The 17,784-nt window shown below is 44.3% G+C and overlaps 1 protein-coding gene and 1 long non-coding RNA gene across 4 annotated transcripts; both read left to right on the top strand.

Annotated features, from left to right (window-relative positions):
* Positions 1 to 4,222: 4,222 nt before the first annotated feature.
* On the top strand, positions 4,223 to 8,086 carry LOC119297795. The gene is made up of 4 exons (XM_037575441.1): positions 4,223 to 4,607; positions 4,725 to 4,790; positions 5,268 to 5,473; positions 6,734 to 8,086. The coding sequence occupies exons 1-3, from the start codon at positions 4,447 to 4,449 to the stop codon at positions 5,443 to 5,445; spliced, it is 405 nt and encodes a 134-aa protein (XP_037431338.1). The 5' UTR covers positions 4,223 to 4,446; the 3' UTR covers positions 5,446 to 5,473; positions 6,734 to 8,086.
* A 771-nt stretch (positions 8,087 to 8,857) lies between these two features.
* On the top strand, positions 8,858 to 12,515 carry LOC119297794. 3 transcript variants are annotated; one of them, XR_005145738.1, is made up of 4 exons: positions 8,858 to 9,001; positions 9,605 to 10,712; positions 11,208 to 11,388; positions 12,091 to 12,515. It is a non-coding gene; the product is annotated as an uncharacterized LOC119297794 (long non-coding RNA). The 3 variants fall into 3 exon arrangements; XR_005145737.1 differs by having other exon boundaries at positions 12,088 to 12,515; XR_005145736.1 differs by having other exon boundaries at positions 11,208 to 12,515.
* Positions 12,516 to 17,784: the final 5,269 nt, after the last annotated feature.

The following is a 17,784-nucleotide window of genomic DNA, read 5'->3' as shown; positions in this document are numbered from 1 at the left end:
TCCTCCTCCTCGGGTTCCCGCGCTTCGTGCGCCATAGACGTAGCCGAGCTCGGCCTCCATGTCGCCGCTGAGATCCACTACCTCGTCCTAGGTGGCGAACCCGGGAGACGCGGCGGCCGCGGTCGATCCTGTCGCGATGATGTCATCCATGTCGGCTCCTGTGTCGTCCGTGTCGCCGAGGTGCGAGAAGGGCAGCGGTCCACTGCGGAGATGGGGCGTCGGTGTGGACGCGTAGGCGGCGGGCGGCGAGTAGTTGTATGGAGGGTACTGCACGCCGACGAAGGCGGGCGAGGGTGTGCGCGTCGCGGGGCGGCCATGGAGGAAGGTCACGTTTGGGTTGAACCCCCCGTGCGCGTCGCCATCGGCGTAGCCGGGCGACGATGATCCCCATGGAGATCCGACGCCTTGCTGTCCCCAGGGCGCGTACTGGGCGTGGCTGACGACGGGTAGATTCATCATCCCCGTGTGGTCGACCGATGAGGAAGACGCCGCCGCACGCGCCGCGTTGTCGCGGGCCTTCTTGGCAATGGCCCTGTTCCGCCGGTCGTTGGTGACTGCGTCGCGTCGCTGAACTTCCACCCTCCACTCGGCGTTCGACATGCCCGGTGGCTTCGATGGCGGCGCCCTCGGCTTCCTCTGCTTCGGCTGGGCCACGGTGCCAGTCGTGGTTGCCGCCGCGTGCGGCATGGCGTACTTCTTCGGTGGCATGGCGGCGACTGGAAGGCGAGCTGGAGGGGGTTTGGCGGGAGAAAGGGAGGGAATGGCGGAAGTAAGGTGAGCGAGCGGAAGAGATGCGAGGGAAAAGCGTCAAGAAGCGGCGGGAAAAGGCCCTCGGGTCGCCGCCAGGGCGGGCCCACGCGCCTTTTTCGCTTGTGCCGGCTCCCCAAGCGCCCCCAGGGCGCCGGGTTCGGCCTGGGTCCGCCGGCACCAGTTTTGGCCCAAGTCGGCGAAAAACGGGTTTCTGGGGACGCGACTGGGCCGTTTTTTTGTCGCCGGCGCGGCAAAATCGCCTGGGGAGGGCCTGTTAGGGGCGCGGCTGGAGATGCCCCAAGAAACCCAACATTTCTTCAGCAGAGGAATCTTCATAATTTGATGTAAGCATTTTTTCGCACCTCAACTTATTGTGAAGTGTAATTTTTGGGTGTTTTTTTCCTAAGGTTGCGAGCAAAGCTTTTCTTCGGCTTTAGATGTTAGGCTTAGGTGTGAGGTCTGTTCGGTATTAGACTCGGACTATCGGCACCCCTTCATCAAGTGAGTAGATGTAGCGACAGACATTGCCAAGATGGTGGCTTCAGACTCATTGATGTACTACTTTGTAAGGTCTTTGTGAATAATTAATAAAGTGACTGCATGCATCATCCAGATGCAGAGGCCGCGGGTCTTCCTCCTTTTCAAAAAAATGGGGCAAAGCTTATATTATCTAATAAATATGTGATAGTTGTTCCTCTCTGTTTTTGTTGAGAGCTGTGTGATGGTAATCTCAGTCAGAAAAGAAAACGCTATTTCAGAAAAAGAAGAGAGAAAAGGGGAGAAGGGTAGGGTTGTCATTTGTACTCCGTCCAAATATCCTATGACCTTGAAACAGTTGACGCACAAAGTCATATATATATATATATATATATATATATATATATATATATATATATATATATGTATGTATATATATATATATATATATGTTGATACATATTATTATGAACAGTGAAAGACGTGCAAAGAAGTCATCACACGATGCTTTGAAAAATCAGAAATGGTTGGCAAGTACATCAAGTCACTAAACAAAATATTTTCACCTTGTTGTTGTGTTATTCTGTAGAGGCATGCGCATAACATGTCAAATGTTTGTCATCTTGTCTTGGTTTATCTTTTGTGAATCAATTGTTGTCATCTCATGTGCTATTTTCGGTAATTTCTGTAGTAAACTTATTGCCATGTGCATCATCATTTCGTGGATTTGCGGGTAAACCTTTTCGTTGATAACGGAGTGCACTAAAAGTGTGGTAATTTCTCTTTTTTTCGTGAGAGTTGCATGATAATATCTAGTCAAAGAATAAATGCTATTTCAAAAAATGGGAGGGTTTCTGTTGAGAGAAAGAAAAGACAAGAGGAAGAGATGCCAATTTCGGTTCCATCCATCTATGTATCCTATGACCTCCAAACAGTTGACACGCAAAGTCATATATATAATGTTGATGTATAGCACGAATGAAAGACATTTAGAGAAGGCACCGCATATCATTATGCTCCCAAAATCAGAGACGATTGGCAGGTTACATCAAGTCACCCTTCTCCATGATGTATCAAGTTGAACTAGTGCCGTGGAGAAGAAGAATATGGCTCTTCCTCCATGATGCAAGCATGTACCAAGCCGGTTTATGCATCTTGTGCAGTTATCCTTTTGTATGACTCCATAGCCATTTCATTTCTCTTATGCAAAGCATGCCGTCGTATTCCTAGCAGCTGGCCTCCGCCGTTGCTTCCACACGAACACTACTGTATAAGATAATCTACTGGCTACTTGCAGACGTGCAGCCCAGCATAACATGAAAAAGAAAAATCAAACTATGCCCGGCTGCTCTGTGAAGGCGTTGACACGCATAAATTAACGTTTCCTAGCAACTCAGGGGCTGTACTATACGAGTATACTGTATAGTATACCTGTACGGTACATGCATATGCCGCAGCCTACATAGCCGGAGAGGAGAGAATGTATATATACGCGGGGTCCTTTTCTGGTGCCTACCTACCCACCGTCTTTTATTACATGGATCACTAGCCAGGTCGCCATTTTTGGGCCGTTGGGTAGGTACCCGAAAGCAACCAACGCCCCACGTTGCTTCCTCCTCATGCCCATTCCATGCCGATCGGTCCACATTTTGTTAGTTTGTTATCCTTGATTGGACTAAAATACGGCGTTATAAGCATCCGTCATGGTATCCGGCCCCGGCGGTTGCGTATTTGCATGCGTGGATACATAGTTTATATGTGCCGATATTGATAATCTGAAATATGCATATATACTTAGCTGTCGGGAATCGATCGGGATCGTGTGGAATAATCAAGTGTTCATACTTGTTGTGGTGTCGAGTGGTATATACTCGAGCTGTTAGGAGGTAAAAAAAAATATATAACTGGATACAAATGGCATCACCAGCTAGAGTTAACTTTTCTGAATTGCTAAATGTCGGTCTACTGAGACTTAACGAAGTTTCAGTCTATATTGTATTCATGAGATCTTACTTGAAGATCCGTGTAATTTTTTAAAATTGTTTGTTTCTTATTTGTATATATTGTGTCACTTGACTGAAACTTGGTTAAGTCTCAATCGATTGAGATCTAGCCACGCCCTTAACTTTTCTCTAACATGAAATTATATTCTTTTTTGTGGGGTAACAGGAAATTATATTCCATGTATGGTGGCTGGCTATTTGTAGGCTTGACCATCAAATGATTTTAAAAAAAACACCCAAATTTGTATTGCTAGAAATTTCGAAAAAACTGAGTAATTGTTTGGCAGCTACGTGTGTTTTAGGCCAATATTTAATCCTTTTCTTTTGCTGGACAATATTCACTGTTTTGAAATGTCTGATTTCCTTTTGTCAGCTTTGCTCGAAATAGGCTTTCGTCCCGCTATTTTAATATAGCAACCACCCTTCTCTTGTCAGCTTCTCTAGCTCCCATTATTCGTGTGTATGAGCCCATCGTGCATGTCCCTGTGCACTGTATTTTGATGGTTGCCGAGATTAATGGAGGTCATGATTCAGCTCCCAACCTCTGTGCAAGTGTGAGGATGGTGACACGAGGATTGCCTCTTGGGTAGGTAGGCAGGTGCCAACGACGCTCCAAGCACATGAGCATCACTTCATCGTGTCATTGCCGTGTTTGTTTGTTGTGGTTGTTGCACGCCCTTGAGTGTTGTTTCTTAATTTGCGCACAGTTTCATTTGATTGGCGTCGGTAAGATTAGGCTCTGTGAATTGAGATTAGACAGTGAGGATAAGTACTAGTAGAAATAATGTGCGTGTGACGTTCATCTTTGTCATGAAAATCTCTACTTCTAATGTCTCAGTTGGTAGGTTGCGTTCCGGGTTTAATTTTCATCCCACCATTTTCGTCCGTTTTTTTACTGGTTTTTTTTTGCCATCCTTCCATTACCCACGCACTAAAAAAACGTACGCTCCTCTAAATCCCCTCGACGCACTCTCCTCTCGCCGCCGCGGACCTGACAGCGGAGGGGCGATCTCGCAGCCACGGACCTCACAAGGAATTCCCCTTATCAGATCTGGCGGAGGGAGACCCTATGTCGAACCCTCCCTACCTCTCGTTCCTCCATCCCCGTCGAGCGCCGCCGCCCTCTCCCCGATCCAGATCCGCGCCCCATCTTCTGCCTACCTCTTGCTGAAGTCGTGGTGTTGTGGTCAGGGCCCGATCTCTCTGGCGGATCTGGATGGAGGGCGGGGGCGAGCTCGTCGTCTCCCTCGCGCTCGACGCCAGCAGGGACGCGGGCTTCGACGCGGCCGCCTACATGGGCACGCTCCGGGCGCGGCGCTTCCGGAGGTGGATGCGTTGGTCGCCGCAGATGGCATCCACGCACGACCTCGTGACACAGTGAGTGCAAGATTTTGTTCTTTTGAGTCTCGCTCCATCAGAAAAAGAAAGAGACGATGAATTTCCTCTTGAAATCGCTCAAATTGGGCTTACTATTTGCTTCCCCTATGCCTATAGGAACTTCGCCAAACTTCCGATGGGCGTCGTACGTGTGCGCCACAAACATGCAGTTCAAAGGCAGAGGTGCGTCAAATATCTATGCCAATTGGTGCTTGTTTTCGTTGTCCCTTTTAGTGTGTATCTCTGATGATTTTTCGATGACCGGCTTCAGTTTTTGAGAGCATACACAGTAGGTACTTATGTGCTAAGAATTTTGATGGGTAATCAATCTTAAGAGAGTAAAAGGATTGTTATGATTTTTCTCATGACTAAATGACACAACGGCGGATTTTTTATCTACACGAGAACATACAGATTCGGTAGCACACCTAGAACCAGAAAGTGCCAAGAACATAACAGGCAGTAGTGACTTGACAATACAATAAGCTAAACTGTTGTTATAATTTCTGTTGTAACAAGTTGAAGTTATTAAAAAAAATTGAAGTTTCTTCTAACAGCACCAACTTCAGTTCAGTTGTTAGAAAATATCTTCAGTTCAAGATTTAGGAACAATCAGTTGGCTTAACTGTCAGTCTGAAACCAACCATTCTTTTGTTGCAGTTCAGTTAACTCAAGCTATTACAATTCACTCTGTCGCGGCGTCTCTAGGGGCAGCGGAAGAACCGTGGGTGTGATCCGTGAGCACAGACGCGCAGATCTGTGGGGAAGCAACATGCAGACATGGATGGAAGATGGGAGACCTAGCTCTAGCTGCCTGAGCTGTCCACCGGAAAGATGAACCCACAAGCGCCATGGTGGACAAAGAGGTGTGTTCACAAAAACTTTTTTTCTTGTGTCTGGCATGCTTGAAATTGCTGAATTGAAAAGTAATGTAGGGTGGGTGGCTGTGTGAAATTAATATATTGGATTTGCCGGCCGTGAGTACTGCTAGATCATTGATGGTGCTCTGTTCCTTATGTTGTTTGTCTCTGCATCTATAGAGCTTTAGCAAATGGTGCTCTGTTCCTTATGTTGTTTGTCTCTGCATCTATAGAGCTTTAGCAAATGTACACATTGATTCAGGCATGCACTAACTCTGAGTGATACTACAAATGCACACATGGTTGTTAATTTTTTTCCTCGAATACACACGAGTGTGCATACAATATTAAAGGAGGGGATGGGGGTAAAGAGATACAATTCCAACTGCCCACATTATCTAAGCTCTAAATCTCGCGTCTGCCCACATTGCCAAAGCCCCAAGGAAGGCTTCGACCTCTCCCTTCAGGATGCCCGCTCTCTTGGGGACTTTGTGTAAATTGGTAACTATCTTAGTCAGTTATAGAAGTAGTATTAGCGGTGTGAAATTACATCTTTTGTGGAGACGCTAGCACTGAGAAATTGTTGGCATATTTGGTTAAGGATAAGGTCTGGAAATGGAGGTTTGTTTTTATAAGTAAGCTTTATTTTATTCTTCTCCTGCCATTCTCAGCAATAGATAAATTATAAAATGTATGTATGGGTAGCCATGTTATGATTGATGCTAGAACACATAATTATATACTAAGTACTTATCTTCAGAATTTTCTGCATTGTCTAATGTGTGCATCTGTACTTGTTGCTGTTGTTGTGCGTGGAAGATAAAAGGGAGCAGGGCATATGAGTTTGTACTGATAATGACACATCTAAAATATTTTATTTGGTTTAGTTATCTGGCCATACATTTTTTTTGTAACAACGCGCTGTCAGTGGCGGCAGCAGTTCAGTGCAGCGAGACGGCCGGTGTGTGCGCTGGGGCACTGGCGAGACTCCCTGACAGGCATATTCTGGTGACTACTTGTGTTCTCGTGAAATCCATCCTCTGATTACATTGTTTCGGCATGTTTAGCTGGAAGGAACCACTACCATGTCCACCCAAAAAAGGGAAGCCAACATCAGGGAGTTCTATGGTAACTAAACAAACATCCTGCAGAATGTAGAAAAACAGGACAAAAAAGCATTTGTGGTTTGGATATGTGATACTGAAAAATCCCCACTGTTTATCTACTACAACTGTGATATTTCCTTCCCTCATGTAACTGGAACAGGGGACCAGCAACTCCGACGACAGGAGGTAGAGGGTTATTTGCTCGAAGAAGTACAAGAAGAGAGCAAGAGGCCGGCCTCCAAGATCAATACTGAAATAGATGAAGAATGCTTGCCCAACTGCAGCCATGACATGTGCATCAAGTGGTACAGTCAATGGTCAGTAAGAATACAACGCATGATCCCAGTTATTATTTTTCCTACCATGTTCATTCAACTAGAGCAAACATGTTTGGTGTTGGGTTTAATGCGAGCTTCGGAGATATCACTGAACAGTTCATTCTGGTGTTATTAAGTGCTTCAGCAGACACAAATGTAGCATATTTTTACTGATAGCAATGCACTATGAGTAATTAAGCTGGTGTGACCATCATTTATTGAAAATATGCTGCAACCTATGCATCTGCTTACCAGTATTGTCCTTGGCAACTTCAACCAAACTTTTATTTTAGTTGATTCCACTTTCTATGGTTTTAGAAATTCATTGTTTTTGTATGCTTAATTGAGCAGAGCTCGTTCATAGTGATCTTCTGCCAATGACACAAATGTAGGAATGAGATACACATGCAATGTAAGAAACAGAGAAAGGAAGCTGAAAGTTGAAAGCATTATATGTTTTTGTGACTATACACATTAGTATTGCCTTAAAAATTGAATAAGGAATATTTTTATTTGGTATGTACCACAAAATGTGTTCATCCAGTAGGTGATGGTTTGGTCATTCTTCTCCAAGGTGCGGATATATTTGGACTTTTTGCAACTATGCTTGTGCCTGGTTTTACTGATTACGAGACATCTCCAGATGATTGGTTATCTGGCCATATTTTCCAACTGTATAAGCTTTGTGAAATCTTGAGATCTTCCTCGTTTTAGCTAATTCAGTGCTCTGTATAACAGTGATTTTGCAGAGATATTGGATGTTAACTTATTCATATCCTCATCCTAAAGATCATATGACAAGTACTTGATATAATTTTGCTTTCAAAAATGAAAACACCTAGGTGATTATCCTGGCTATCATATCTGTACAAGCAAGATTATCATAATAACTAAGCAATTTTTTCTTCATGTTATTATACAATGCCTAATTTGATTCAACAAGGATAATGATACTGCAAGGCTTGAAAATTTTAGACTATGATCACTTTGTATGCCAAGCTGGAAACTTGAGGTGCCTTAAAGCACCTACAGCTGGAGTGGCAAATCCGGGTGACTCAAACGCCCTGCGGATGTGTCTGCGAGCACTGTCCGGCCAGTCCTCAAAAATCGCCGTCCACATCCGCATTTCTCATATCCAATCCACATATGTGTATCTCATATCCACTGACCTGTCATATCTCAGGTCTTATATATGCAACCAGTAAATTATTTGGGATGCCTGCCTGTATGGGTGGCAGCCACCGTCCCTGTTATTGCCTCCAGGGTTGGTCCGCCCCTCTTCCCATATGTCGACGCCGGTCAGTGTGCTCCTGGTTTCTACAGAAGTAGAGGCGACCAGGAGGGCACGTATGGGTGTGTACATGGAAAGGACCACTATGATCATGCTCGATTTGCTCCGAGCAGGAGGACTATGCATCAATTCCATCGCCATCTGTGAGATCTCCCTCTTCAAGGATGCGCAACATCCAAACATATGGTTAGTACCACCACCCTCTTGTCTTCATCTCCCTCCATGCATGGTGCTCGCCGTCAGTGTTAGGGTTTAGGGTGCCTTTTGGTCCCTCTTGTATGGGTGGATAGGCTGATGTGTTTTGTTCTTTCTTTCTTTGTTGCCACATAGGTTGCAGGACGAGGTGCACACCTGCACCATGAGAAGTGCATATGCCGACTCATCCCAGAGACCCGAACTTCAAGAACTTTCTCGTCGAGCACCTCATTCGGAGAGGCTTTGAGAAGTTAGGTTTTCCTCGAGGAGGATCTTCTAACCAGAATAAACATTCTAGCCCAAAGCTCCATCTCATATGGGGACCAACAATGTACCATTTTGATGATCTCCATTCCCTGTGAGCAACTTTACAGAGGTATACACACTGTTTAGAAAGTTAGGAGCTCCATTCATTTTGATTGGTCGGTAAATTGTAATATTGGTGGCTATTGTTCATAAAGTGTTTCCGCCACGTAGTCGAGTCCAAGTCCTCCGTTTGGAGCTGAAGCAAGTTGTCGCCTTCGGTCAGGTCGCCCCCTATTTTTCATGGTGGATGAGATTGGAGGGTGGGGGACAATACCTACTCTGGAGTCACTAGGTCTAAGTGTGGCAAAGTTAGGTCCAGGTAATTGTATTTTACTAATAATCAGTGTTACATTTTACGTTAGTAGATATGTTACGTTGGTAGATATGTTTTTGCAATTATATGTTATAGTTGGTATTGTTTGCTTATGTGCGTAGTTAGAGAAGGAAATATGTTTCATGGAGGAGAGAGTGCAGCTTTGGGAAGAGGTCTTGAATACTTCTGAAAGAATGATCAGTTCAAGGTCTACAAAAACATTAGAAATGACATGCTTGGTCCAGACTACACCAGTTCGTTGGGATTACTTGTATCATTTTGCAATTTTTCCTTTCATGTATATTACTGAAATAATGCACACATGTTTTTTTCTTCTGAAAAAGAGTCATGTCCAGCAAAAGAGCATAATCCTCATGTAAATATTGAGGTTCATATTTCTAAATTTATTTTCTCAATACAAACTTAGAGCCTGGAATACAAACAAAAAGCATGTTTATACCAAGATGTAGTGCATTCCCAGCCTGAAGTGATGTTTTCCTGTTTGATTGATTTTATTTCTAGCCAAATTACAAATGGACTAGATCTCTCTCAAAGCTGCAATCACGAGTTCTTGCCAATGGTTAGATTGACTTTTATTTCTTTTTGTAGGCTATGAGGTCTGATTGTGCTTGCAGATTGGAATTGTTGAAAACCTTAGCCTTCCTGATCTAGCTAACAAAGATGTATGTTTCAGACAATTAAAATTCAAGCGTTAGCATACTTATACCCCAGGTGCAACACACAGGCTGATTAGTTCAGATTTATTTGTTTTAAGGGTTTTGGTCGGGATGGTGTATGTGGCACTTAAAAATGCTCTAGAAAAATAATATTTTGTCTTCACGTCTTGCTTGTGCACTGCATAATTATACTGTCCACAAATAACATACAACAGTAATACGTTTCTATCTACCAATGCATACTTGCACTGTAAGTCTATAAAAATTAGGTGTTGAGCTCCAAGGCTATTTGTTTAAAGTGACATTTATTCAGCGTGTTCCAACCTTTACATGCCTTAATTATAGAATAATCTAATATTATGATTTCTCCAGTAAGCAGTATACTAGGACTTTGAATTTGTGCTTTAGGAAAATTTGAACAGACCTCGTCCACGCCGATAATTTCCTGTTACATCAGGTTGAACAATTTTGTTTATGTTGTGAGTGTGGTAAATATTCTTTACCACTGGCCACATATCTCACTTGTGTTGGTCCCCTAGAATATGTTAATGTTTAGTTTCCAATTTTTCATCTATCAAATATCAATGGACTTTACATGGTTTCTTGCAAAAAAAAGACTCACATGGCTCGAGTTTGTTTGCTCAGGAGGTTTCTCTCATAGATTATAATAGTCAGTGGCTTAAAAGTATTGTCGGTGCTACAAACATAAAACTGATGAAAGAAGAACATATTTGTACCTTATTGCCGGCTGACTATACACACAAGAACCTCAAAACTCTCATTAATGTGTTATATATTTAGTTGCAATAGTATTTGATTTTTCATGAAGCAGTATGCTTACTGTTTCTTCATTCAATTTCATGTGGCAATGACACGTGGAGGATGATGGTCACGAGCGCATTGTTGCAAGCTCACCGGAGGGAGGCACACATCTCATCCAATGGAAAAGCACGCTCCAAAAAATCCCTAACCCTCCATGGAGCCATTGCTAGGGGGCGACGAGATCAACGCCACCCACCACGACCACCGAGTTGTACAAGGTATGTCCTGGTGCTTCCCCAGAATCTTTCCCGCCTCTTGAGAGACCACATGGCGTTCTGGTGGCAGTTTTTGGCCAAGGCTGGAAGCCAAGAACACTTCTTAATTTTGATCATGGACTTGACATTGTGGTCGGGGGTGCATGGTGCAGTGTGGAGATTTCTTGCCTGGCGTATAACAATGCGTGTTCAATGGGGTAGCCTCTTCTCACGCACAAGTCTCAAGAGAGGCAGACATCGACAACTATTCAAAATAACCACAACAAAATTCTGACACAGGTGGTTAGTGGGAGAAGAAACCTGAGACCGCAACCGATTCTGCTACAAGGGTGGTGTGTAGAAGATAGTTGTAGCAAGCATATAAGTCACTCTGGAAAAAGTGTGTAGTTATTGTTGTACTACAGATCCATTCCGATATTTTCATTGATATGCATGGTTGAATAGTACTATGTGTCATATGTGAGAGTAATGTAATACAAAATGAAACATGGTGGACAGGGCTTCGTGACTGAGCTGGCGAAGAAGATGTCAGTGGTGGAAGCGGACATGTTATAGAAGATGTTGAGGGTGGCACCGGAGGTAATGGACAAATGGGGCTCCTCGGCACCGAAGAGAAGGATGCTGCAGCGACACCGACACGTACTGGGTTCCATTTCCAACCAGAGAGAACTTATGAACGGTATGTGCGTGATCCATTCATTCTTTCGTTTGATCCTTCCTTATTCCTCTCAACTCAGATTAATTTTATTTTGTAATTATGCATGATTTTGATGGATCAATAAATTTAGTGGCATTAATTGCAATGAGAAATATCGTCTATCCATAAACTTCACTTTGTTGTTTTTCAGCTGAACATGATAGTTTGTGTCTTTTTGTTATGGACTTCAATATGGTCGATGGTAGCTTGCTGAATAAAGCAAGACCGAACACATAATTTCATGCCGAGAGTTTGACCTGTTTAATTTTGTACGGAAAATATTTGCTGCTAATAATGAGAAAGTTCTGATTTGTAAATGCAATATTCTTCCATGTATACGGAATTACAGATTGAACAAAATATAAGCCAAAGTTGAATCTCAAGCCTTAATTAATACTAAAAAATAATATAGGTTTGGTATATGTGTAGAATAGGATATTTTTCCTTAAGAATCTACTAGATGAGGTGGTCGTTGTCGACATCCTTGTGAAAGTTCGCATGATCTTAGCACGAACCAACTCACAATGTTATCTCGAGCAATGCTTTATTCACTTAAGTATCTTTTTTTAGGAAAACACTAGGTTAAAAGCCTACTGTAAAAAATTATATGCAAAGTTATTATAATTGCCATTTATGATCACGAATGATCTTACTGAATGACTGTTCCCATGGCCTTCAAAGAAGAGATATACTAGAAGTTGAGTGCAGTTGGAGGGGCCTTAGTCCTTCTGAGCCAAGAAAAGTAGATAGGGCCTGTCCAAGCTTTGAATAGTAGATGGGGGAATGTTAAAATATTTTGTGATGACATGGTTCTAAATGGTTAGGTATGTGTCGCAGCCTGTATTTTTTCATGGGATGATTGGTCTTAAGCATAAAAAGCCATCCATGTGCCACCTATCATTTGTAATGCACAATATCGAGTTCTATGTTTTTGTACCACTTTCTTTATTTTCTACATTAGATCTGACAGTATATGTTAGTGAATTACATTTTTATCGAAATAGATTACAAGTGAAGAGGATTTCAATTGTTTTTTGTATGTTATTGGCTAACTTTTTTATACGTGCGAAATTTGATATGCAATCAGTAACAACCAACCCACAATGAATAGGAAGACATACTAATGCTATTAATAACCCAATATCAACAAAAGAATGTTCTTAATTTTTTTAGGCCCGTGGCAACACACAGGCACTCTACTAGTATGCATAAACAACAACCATGCAAACTCCAAATCAAGAGAACGTAACGAGAGGAGGAACACAAATATATTAGAATATAGCGGTATGCAACCATGCAATAGGAAAACCGAGGATAGGCGGATAGACTCGTCCATCTTGGAGTGCATGCAGATGTTTGGATTGGAGATGATCATCGTCGTCCAACGCCAAGAGTCTAGAGAAAGAGCTCCTAGAGAAAATGTGGAGGCAGACCACCGGGAAGCAGGAAGGGAGGAGGACATGCACACGGTACGCACGTGTTCTGTTCCCCGCCGTCCGTCACATCGTACCAGAGCTCCGGATCTAGCTAACTGCTACTCCCGTCGTCTCATAATATAAGAGTATTTTTTGACATATATTATGAGAAGGAGGGAGTAGAATGCAGATCGTGGTCGATTTGGTTGTTGGCACGATCCCAATATCATCCATTCAACCGCTCTGCCTACCGGGGCCTCTCGGGTCGGACGCAGAAGAAACTATGCATGCATGTCTGCATGCTGCCGCTGAAACCTGTCTCACGACTCACACCCAGTGCAGCAACTCGGTCAGGCGGTCCTCCCAGCAACCGTGCAAAAGCGGATACTGACTGCGAGGCTAAAAACCGCCCAGCAAGTTGCTTGCCGGTGCGAGTCCATCGATCGATCGACGCCGCTTTGCGGAGAGAGCGAAACACCCTGGCTGTTTTTTAGGGAACCAAGGCTCTGTTTGGATTGCCGTTTTTTTTTTCAAATACGCGTGTAAAAAATACAAACCTCGGGCAGTTGTTTTCTTTCCAGCCGGAAATTGTTCAGCGGCTAGTAAAATATTTCCTCCACTTCAAAATAGATGACTCAAATTTATATTAACTCCGCGCGGCCCAAAGGTGTATCTTGCCTTGGCCGCTGCTCACTAGAAATGGGTGCCTGCATCCATAAATCATCTCAGCTACAGAAACTTTCAGACGTCAACGCTTCCTAGCCACTGCATATGAATGTCGTACTACGTACGTTCACCGGAGCGACGGCCACCGCATATATGCTTCTCTTGTTCCTTGGGTACATGCAACGTGTCCGCATCTGCGATCCTGTCTTCTTCCATGATTCCTTCTCGCCCCCTGCATGCCCTTGCTGCTCCTGGACTCCTGGTGGTAGCGATTAGCGAGCGACTGGTTACAAATCTTGCTTGGGCAGAAAGTTAATGAGTAATCCCCAAGCGAGACGCACGACGCGGGTCTGTTTGGTTCATGACTAACTTTGCCATGACAAAGTGTGGCTGCCACAAAAAGTGCGACTAACAAAATGGCCATCACAAGTGTGGCAAGATTTGACAAAAACTTGAACCTATGACTTGTGGGCCATATAACTAGAAAAGTGTGGCAAGTCACAAGTGTGGTAATAAACCAAACACATGCTTAAAGTGTTGTGGCATGACTAAGATTAGGCGTGGCAACCTTAAGCTAAGAACCAAACAGCCCTGCAGTTTCACTTGCTGCCAAGTTACTGCCGGCGATTTGATACTACTATCATGTCAGTGTCATGGTGTTACGTATGTATGCACCCGACACCAATAGCTAAACACCATTGAAGGAGCCCGGGCGATCAGGCGGTGATAGCATGTCCCGCGCTTTCCTTTCCCCATTCGTCCGTTCGAGCAGCTGGGCCCCGTGTGACATGGACGTACGCAACGGTCCCACCGGTCAGTCTTATCCGGAACCATGGCATCGTCCCTGGCGCGTTGATCCCGTTTCCTGATTTGGCAAATCTGCTGAGTCGATCGGGCTAAACAATGCATATAACAGGTCGATCAAGAATAAGAGTACTCGTAAGTCTTTGTCGCTCTGCGTACTTACTAAACATACCCAATTTACCAGGTGGGAGAATGAGAAACCGTGAACCCAAATCCACCGGCGGTATTGTAACATACTCCGTATTATATTACTGTTTCATCACTGGAAACATCTGTATTGGGTTAACTTTAACAGCGATGTTCCTCACAAGAAGGAAATATACTAGTAGTAATGAACAAAACGTGTGATGGAAAAGGACATCAATTGGTTTGGCAGGCGCAAAGCTAGTTCCCACTAGCACATCACTGTCCAAACGGGTAAGAGCATACTAATTCACATTACTTAATTGAGTAGATTAACCTCCGTGAAGCTCAAATTCTGATTTCTATCTCTGCTGGCTGCCTTATCTGCCCACGGTAGAATCTAGACTTTCCACCGAAAGGGAACTGCCAAGCAATGAAGGCCATCACGTGGATAACTCCCTTTGTAAAAAAGAATCGGTAGAAATGTGTTTTTTTAAGGAAACAGTAGAAAGGCAATGCTCTTGTTCTCTAGCATGTATGGCTTTGGCACCATGGATCGGAGGTGGAACTGAATGCCACGGAAGAGCACGACGGTGATCTGAGCTGAAAGCTTAGGATGGATAGGAGCAGAGGGTTGGGTTGGTAGCCAATCCCCATTTATCAATTCCGAACCAGGAGAGGTACACCGCTCCCTTTTAATTGATAATTAGTTGATCGTCCTTAGTTGCAAGGCTGGGCTAGTCTTTATTACTAGATTATACTAGCTATAGATTGGTTCCCATTAACAATAAGTACTTGAATTGGGACCCTTAGTTTAGCTCGGAGGTGGCGACAGCCCGCTAACGCCCAATTCCCCGCTTACTCCGCGACGTGCAAAGAAGTCATCGCATAACATTGTGCTCTGAAAATCAGAGATGATTTTTTTTAACACAGTACAGACGCAAGCACTTATATATACGCGTATACACTCATCCCTATGAAAATAAGAGATGATTAGCAAGTACATCAATTCACAAACCCACAAAAAAATCACCTCGTTATTGTGTCATTTTGTGGAGGCATCTGATAACATGTCAAATGTTGGTCATCTTTTCTTCATCTTTTGCCAACCTTTCTTTTTTCATCTTTTGTGTTGCTTTGGGAAACTTTGGTAATACACTTATGCTGAAGTGCCTCATCATTTCGTGAGGTGGCAATGTTAATGGACTAAGACTTCCATTATCTAGTATGGATGTGACAATTCCTCTCTTTTTTCATGAGAGTTATGTGATAATGTTTAGTCAAAGAAGAAATGATAATTTTGCGTGTGGCCTTTTCTTTCCCCTCTCCGAAGGCGACTAGGGAAAGCCTTCTTCCCTTCAATCTTCGCCGATGAGCCCGTGGATTCGCCTCCCCTCCGCCTGCCGCTCTGACGGCCGATGGTGGGGAGGGTATTCCTGGTGCCTCGACTTAGATAGGTAGGGTTTTGGTTCTCGCAAGGGCGGCGCTCAAACGGATGGCAGCGCTTCTTCTTTGAGTCGGTCTTTCGAGCTCCGATTCTCCTCAAGTTCGTCCGCCGGGACGGATGAGACGGAGCTCCGATGTAGATTCCTGCCAGCTACTTGGAGCGGTGAGGTTAGGGTTTCTCATCGTGTGTATGCAACGGCGAGCAGAGGATGTAAGGTTCTTCAGATCGATTCAAGGATTCAATGACGACGACTGCGGCTCCCGAACGCTGGTCCTTAGGGGCACATGCACGAAGACTTCCCGCTGTCATTGACAACGTCAGGCCGGCTCCGGTATGAGAGCGGCGACAGCGGCGCTTCGGCAACTCGTTCTGGCAGGCAATGGTTGTCCGGTTGTCCATGGACCTCGATGTAAATTTTTATTGTGTTTGGGCTGCTTTGTAGTTCAAGTGAATCTTTATAATAGACCTGATATTTTCACCAGTAAAAAGAAGAAATGATATTTCTAAAAGAAAAGGGGAGATGGTTTTAAGGAAAAGGAAAAGGAAAAGGAGAAAGGGGTGTCAATGTCTAGTCCATCCAACTATATATGTATCCTATGACCCCGAAACAGTTGACACACAAAGTCATATATATGTTCATAGATACCATGAACAATGAAAAGAAGTGCAAATGGGGCATGTCACACATTATGCTCTCAAAATCGGAGATGTTGGGCAAATACATCAAGTCACTGTCTCCATTATGTACCAAGTTGAACTAGTGCACTCCAACTAAAAAAAAAGGTTGAACTAGTGCACTAATAGGCCGTGAACAAGAAGAAAATCTCTCTTCTCCATGATGCATGTACCAAGCCGGTTTTGAGAGCGTTTATGTATCTTATAGATCTTCTTGTATAGTTCTCCTTTTTGTTATGGCTCCATAGCCATTTCGTTTCTTTCATCCAAAGCATGCCGTTGTATTTGGTGACTGCCGTTGCTTCCAGGAACACTATATATAAGCTAGTCTACTACTACTTGAAGACGTGCACTCAAATATAACATAAAAACAATACGAAATATTAAAAAGAAAACACGTCTGCTACAGAATGATCTGTGGAGACGTTGACACACATTATTTTTTCAGCAAGTCAGGGAGGTATAAAATACGAATATACATGTATTGGTTCAAGCCTATGCAGCAGATACCCGGCCGGAGGAAAAAAATTATATATACACGGGGTCATTTTATGGTGCCTACCTACCCACCGTTCATTACAATGATGACCACACTGGCCAGATCACCAGTTTTGGGCGGTTCGGTAGGTACGGAAGCAACCAAAAGCCCCATTCCATGTCGATCGATCCACAATTTGTTAGTTTATACGACTGATTGGACTAAAATACGGCGTAGATGCGTCGCCACCGTATCTGGCCCTAGCGGTTGCGTATTTCCATGCGTGCGTGGATATGATTTTAGTTGTTGTTGTTGTCTTGTTGAGAAAGTGGAGATAATTTATACGTGCAGGTATTGAGGTCATATACATACTTAGGGCATCTCCAGCCGTTCGGCCCCCCAGGGCGCCTAAATAGAGCGGCCTGGGGGCGTGCCGGCACTAGTTCGGCCCCTGGGGGCGACCTAGCTTCCAGTCACGCCCCCAAGCGTCGGCTCCAGGATGCGGGAAATTAAAAACTTGATCGTTCCCGCCCTCAAAAGACGCCACAAATCCGGCGATCGGACGTAGTCTGGCGTTACAAAAAACAGAGCGTCGCACGCCGCACGTTTGCGTGCATGATTCACTCGGCGGGGTCGGCTCCAGGCGTTGGCGGAGTCGGCGTGCTCGGGCTCGGCGGTGTCGGAGTTGCTTCGGTGCTGGGCTGTGTCGGCGCGGCTTCGGCACTGCTGGGCGGCGACGTAGAGGCGTCGTTCAGGCTTGGCGTCCGTGT

Source organism: Triticum dicoccoides, chromosome 5A (assembly GCF_002162155.2).
Source record: "Triticum dicoccoides isolate Atlit2015 ecotype Zavitan chromosome 5A, WEW_v2.0, whole genome shotgun sequence".
NCBI classification, from domain to species: Eukaryota; Viridiplantae; Streptophyta; class Magnoliopsida; order Poales; family Poaceae; genus Triticum; species Triticum dicoccoides.
The sequence above is the reverse complement of the archived record's forward strand: the minus strand, read 5'-3'. Positions and strand labels throughout refer to the sequence as shown.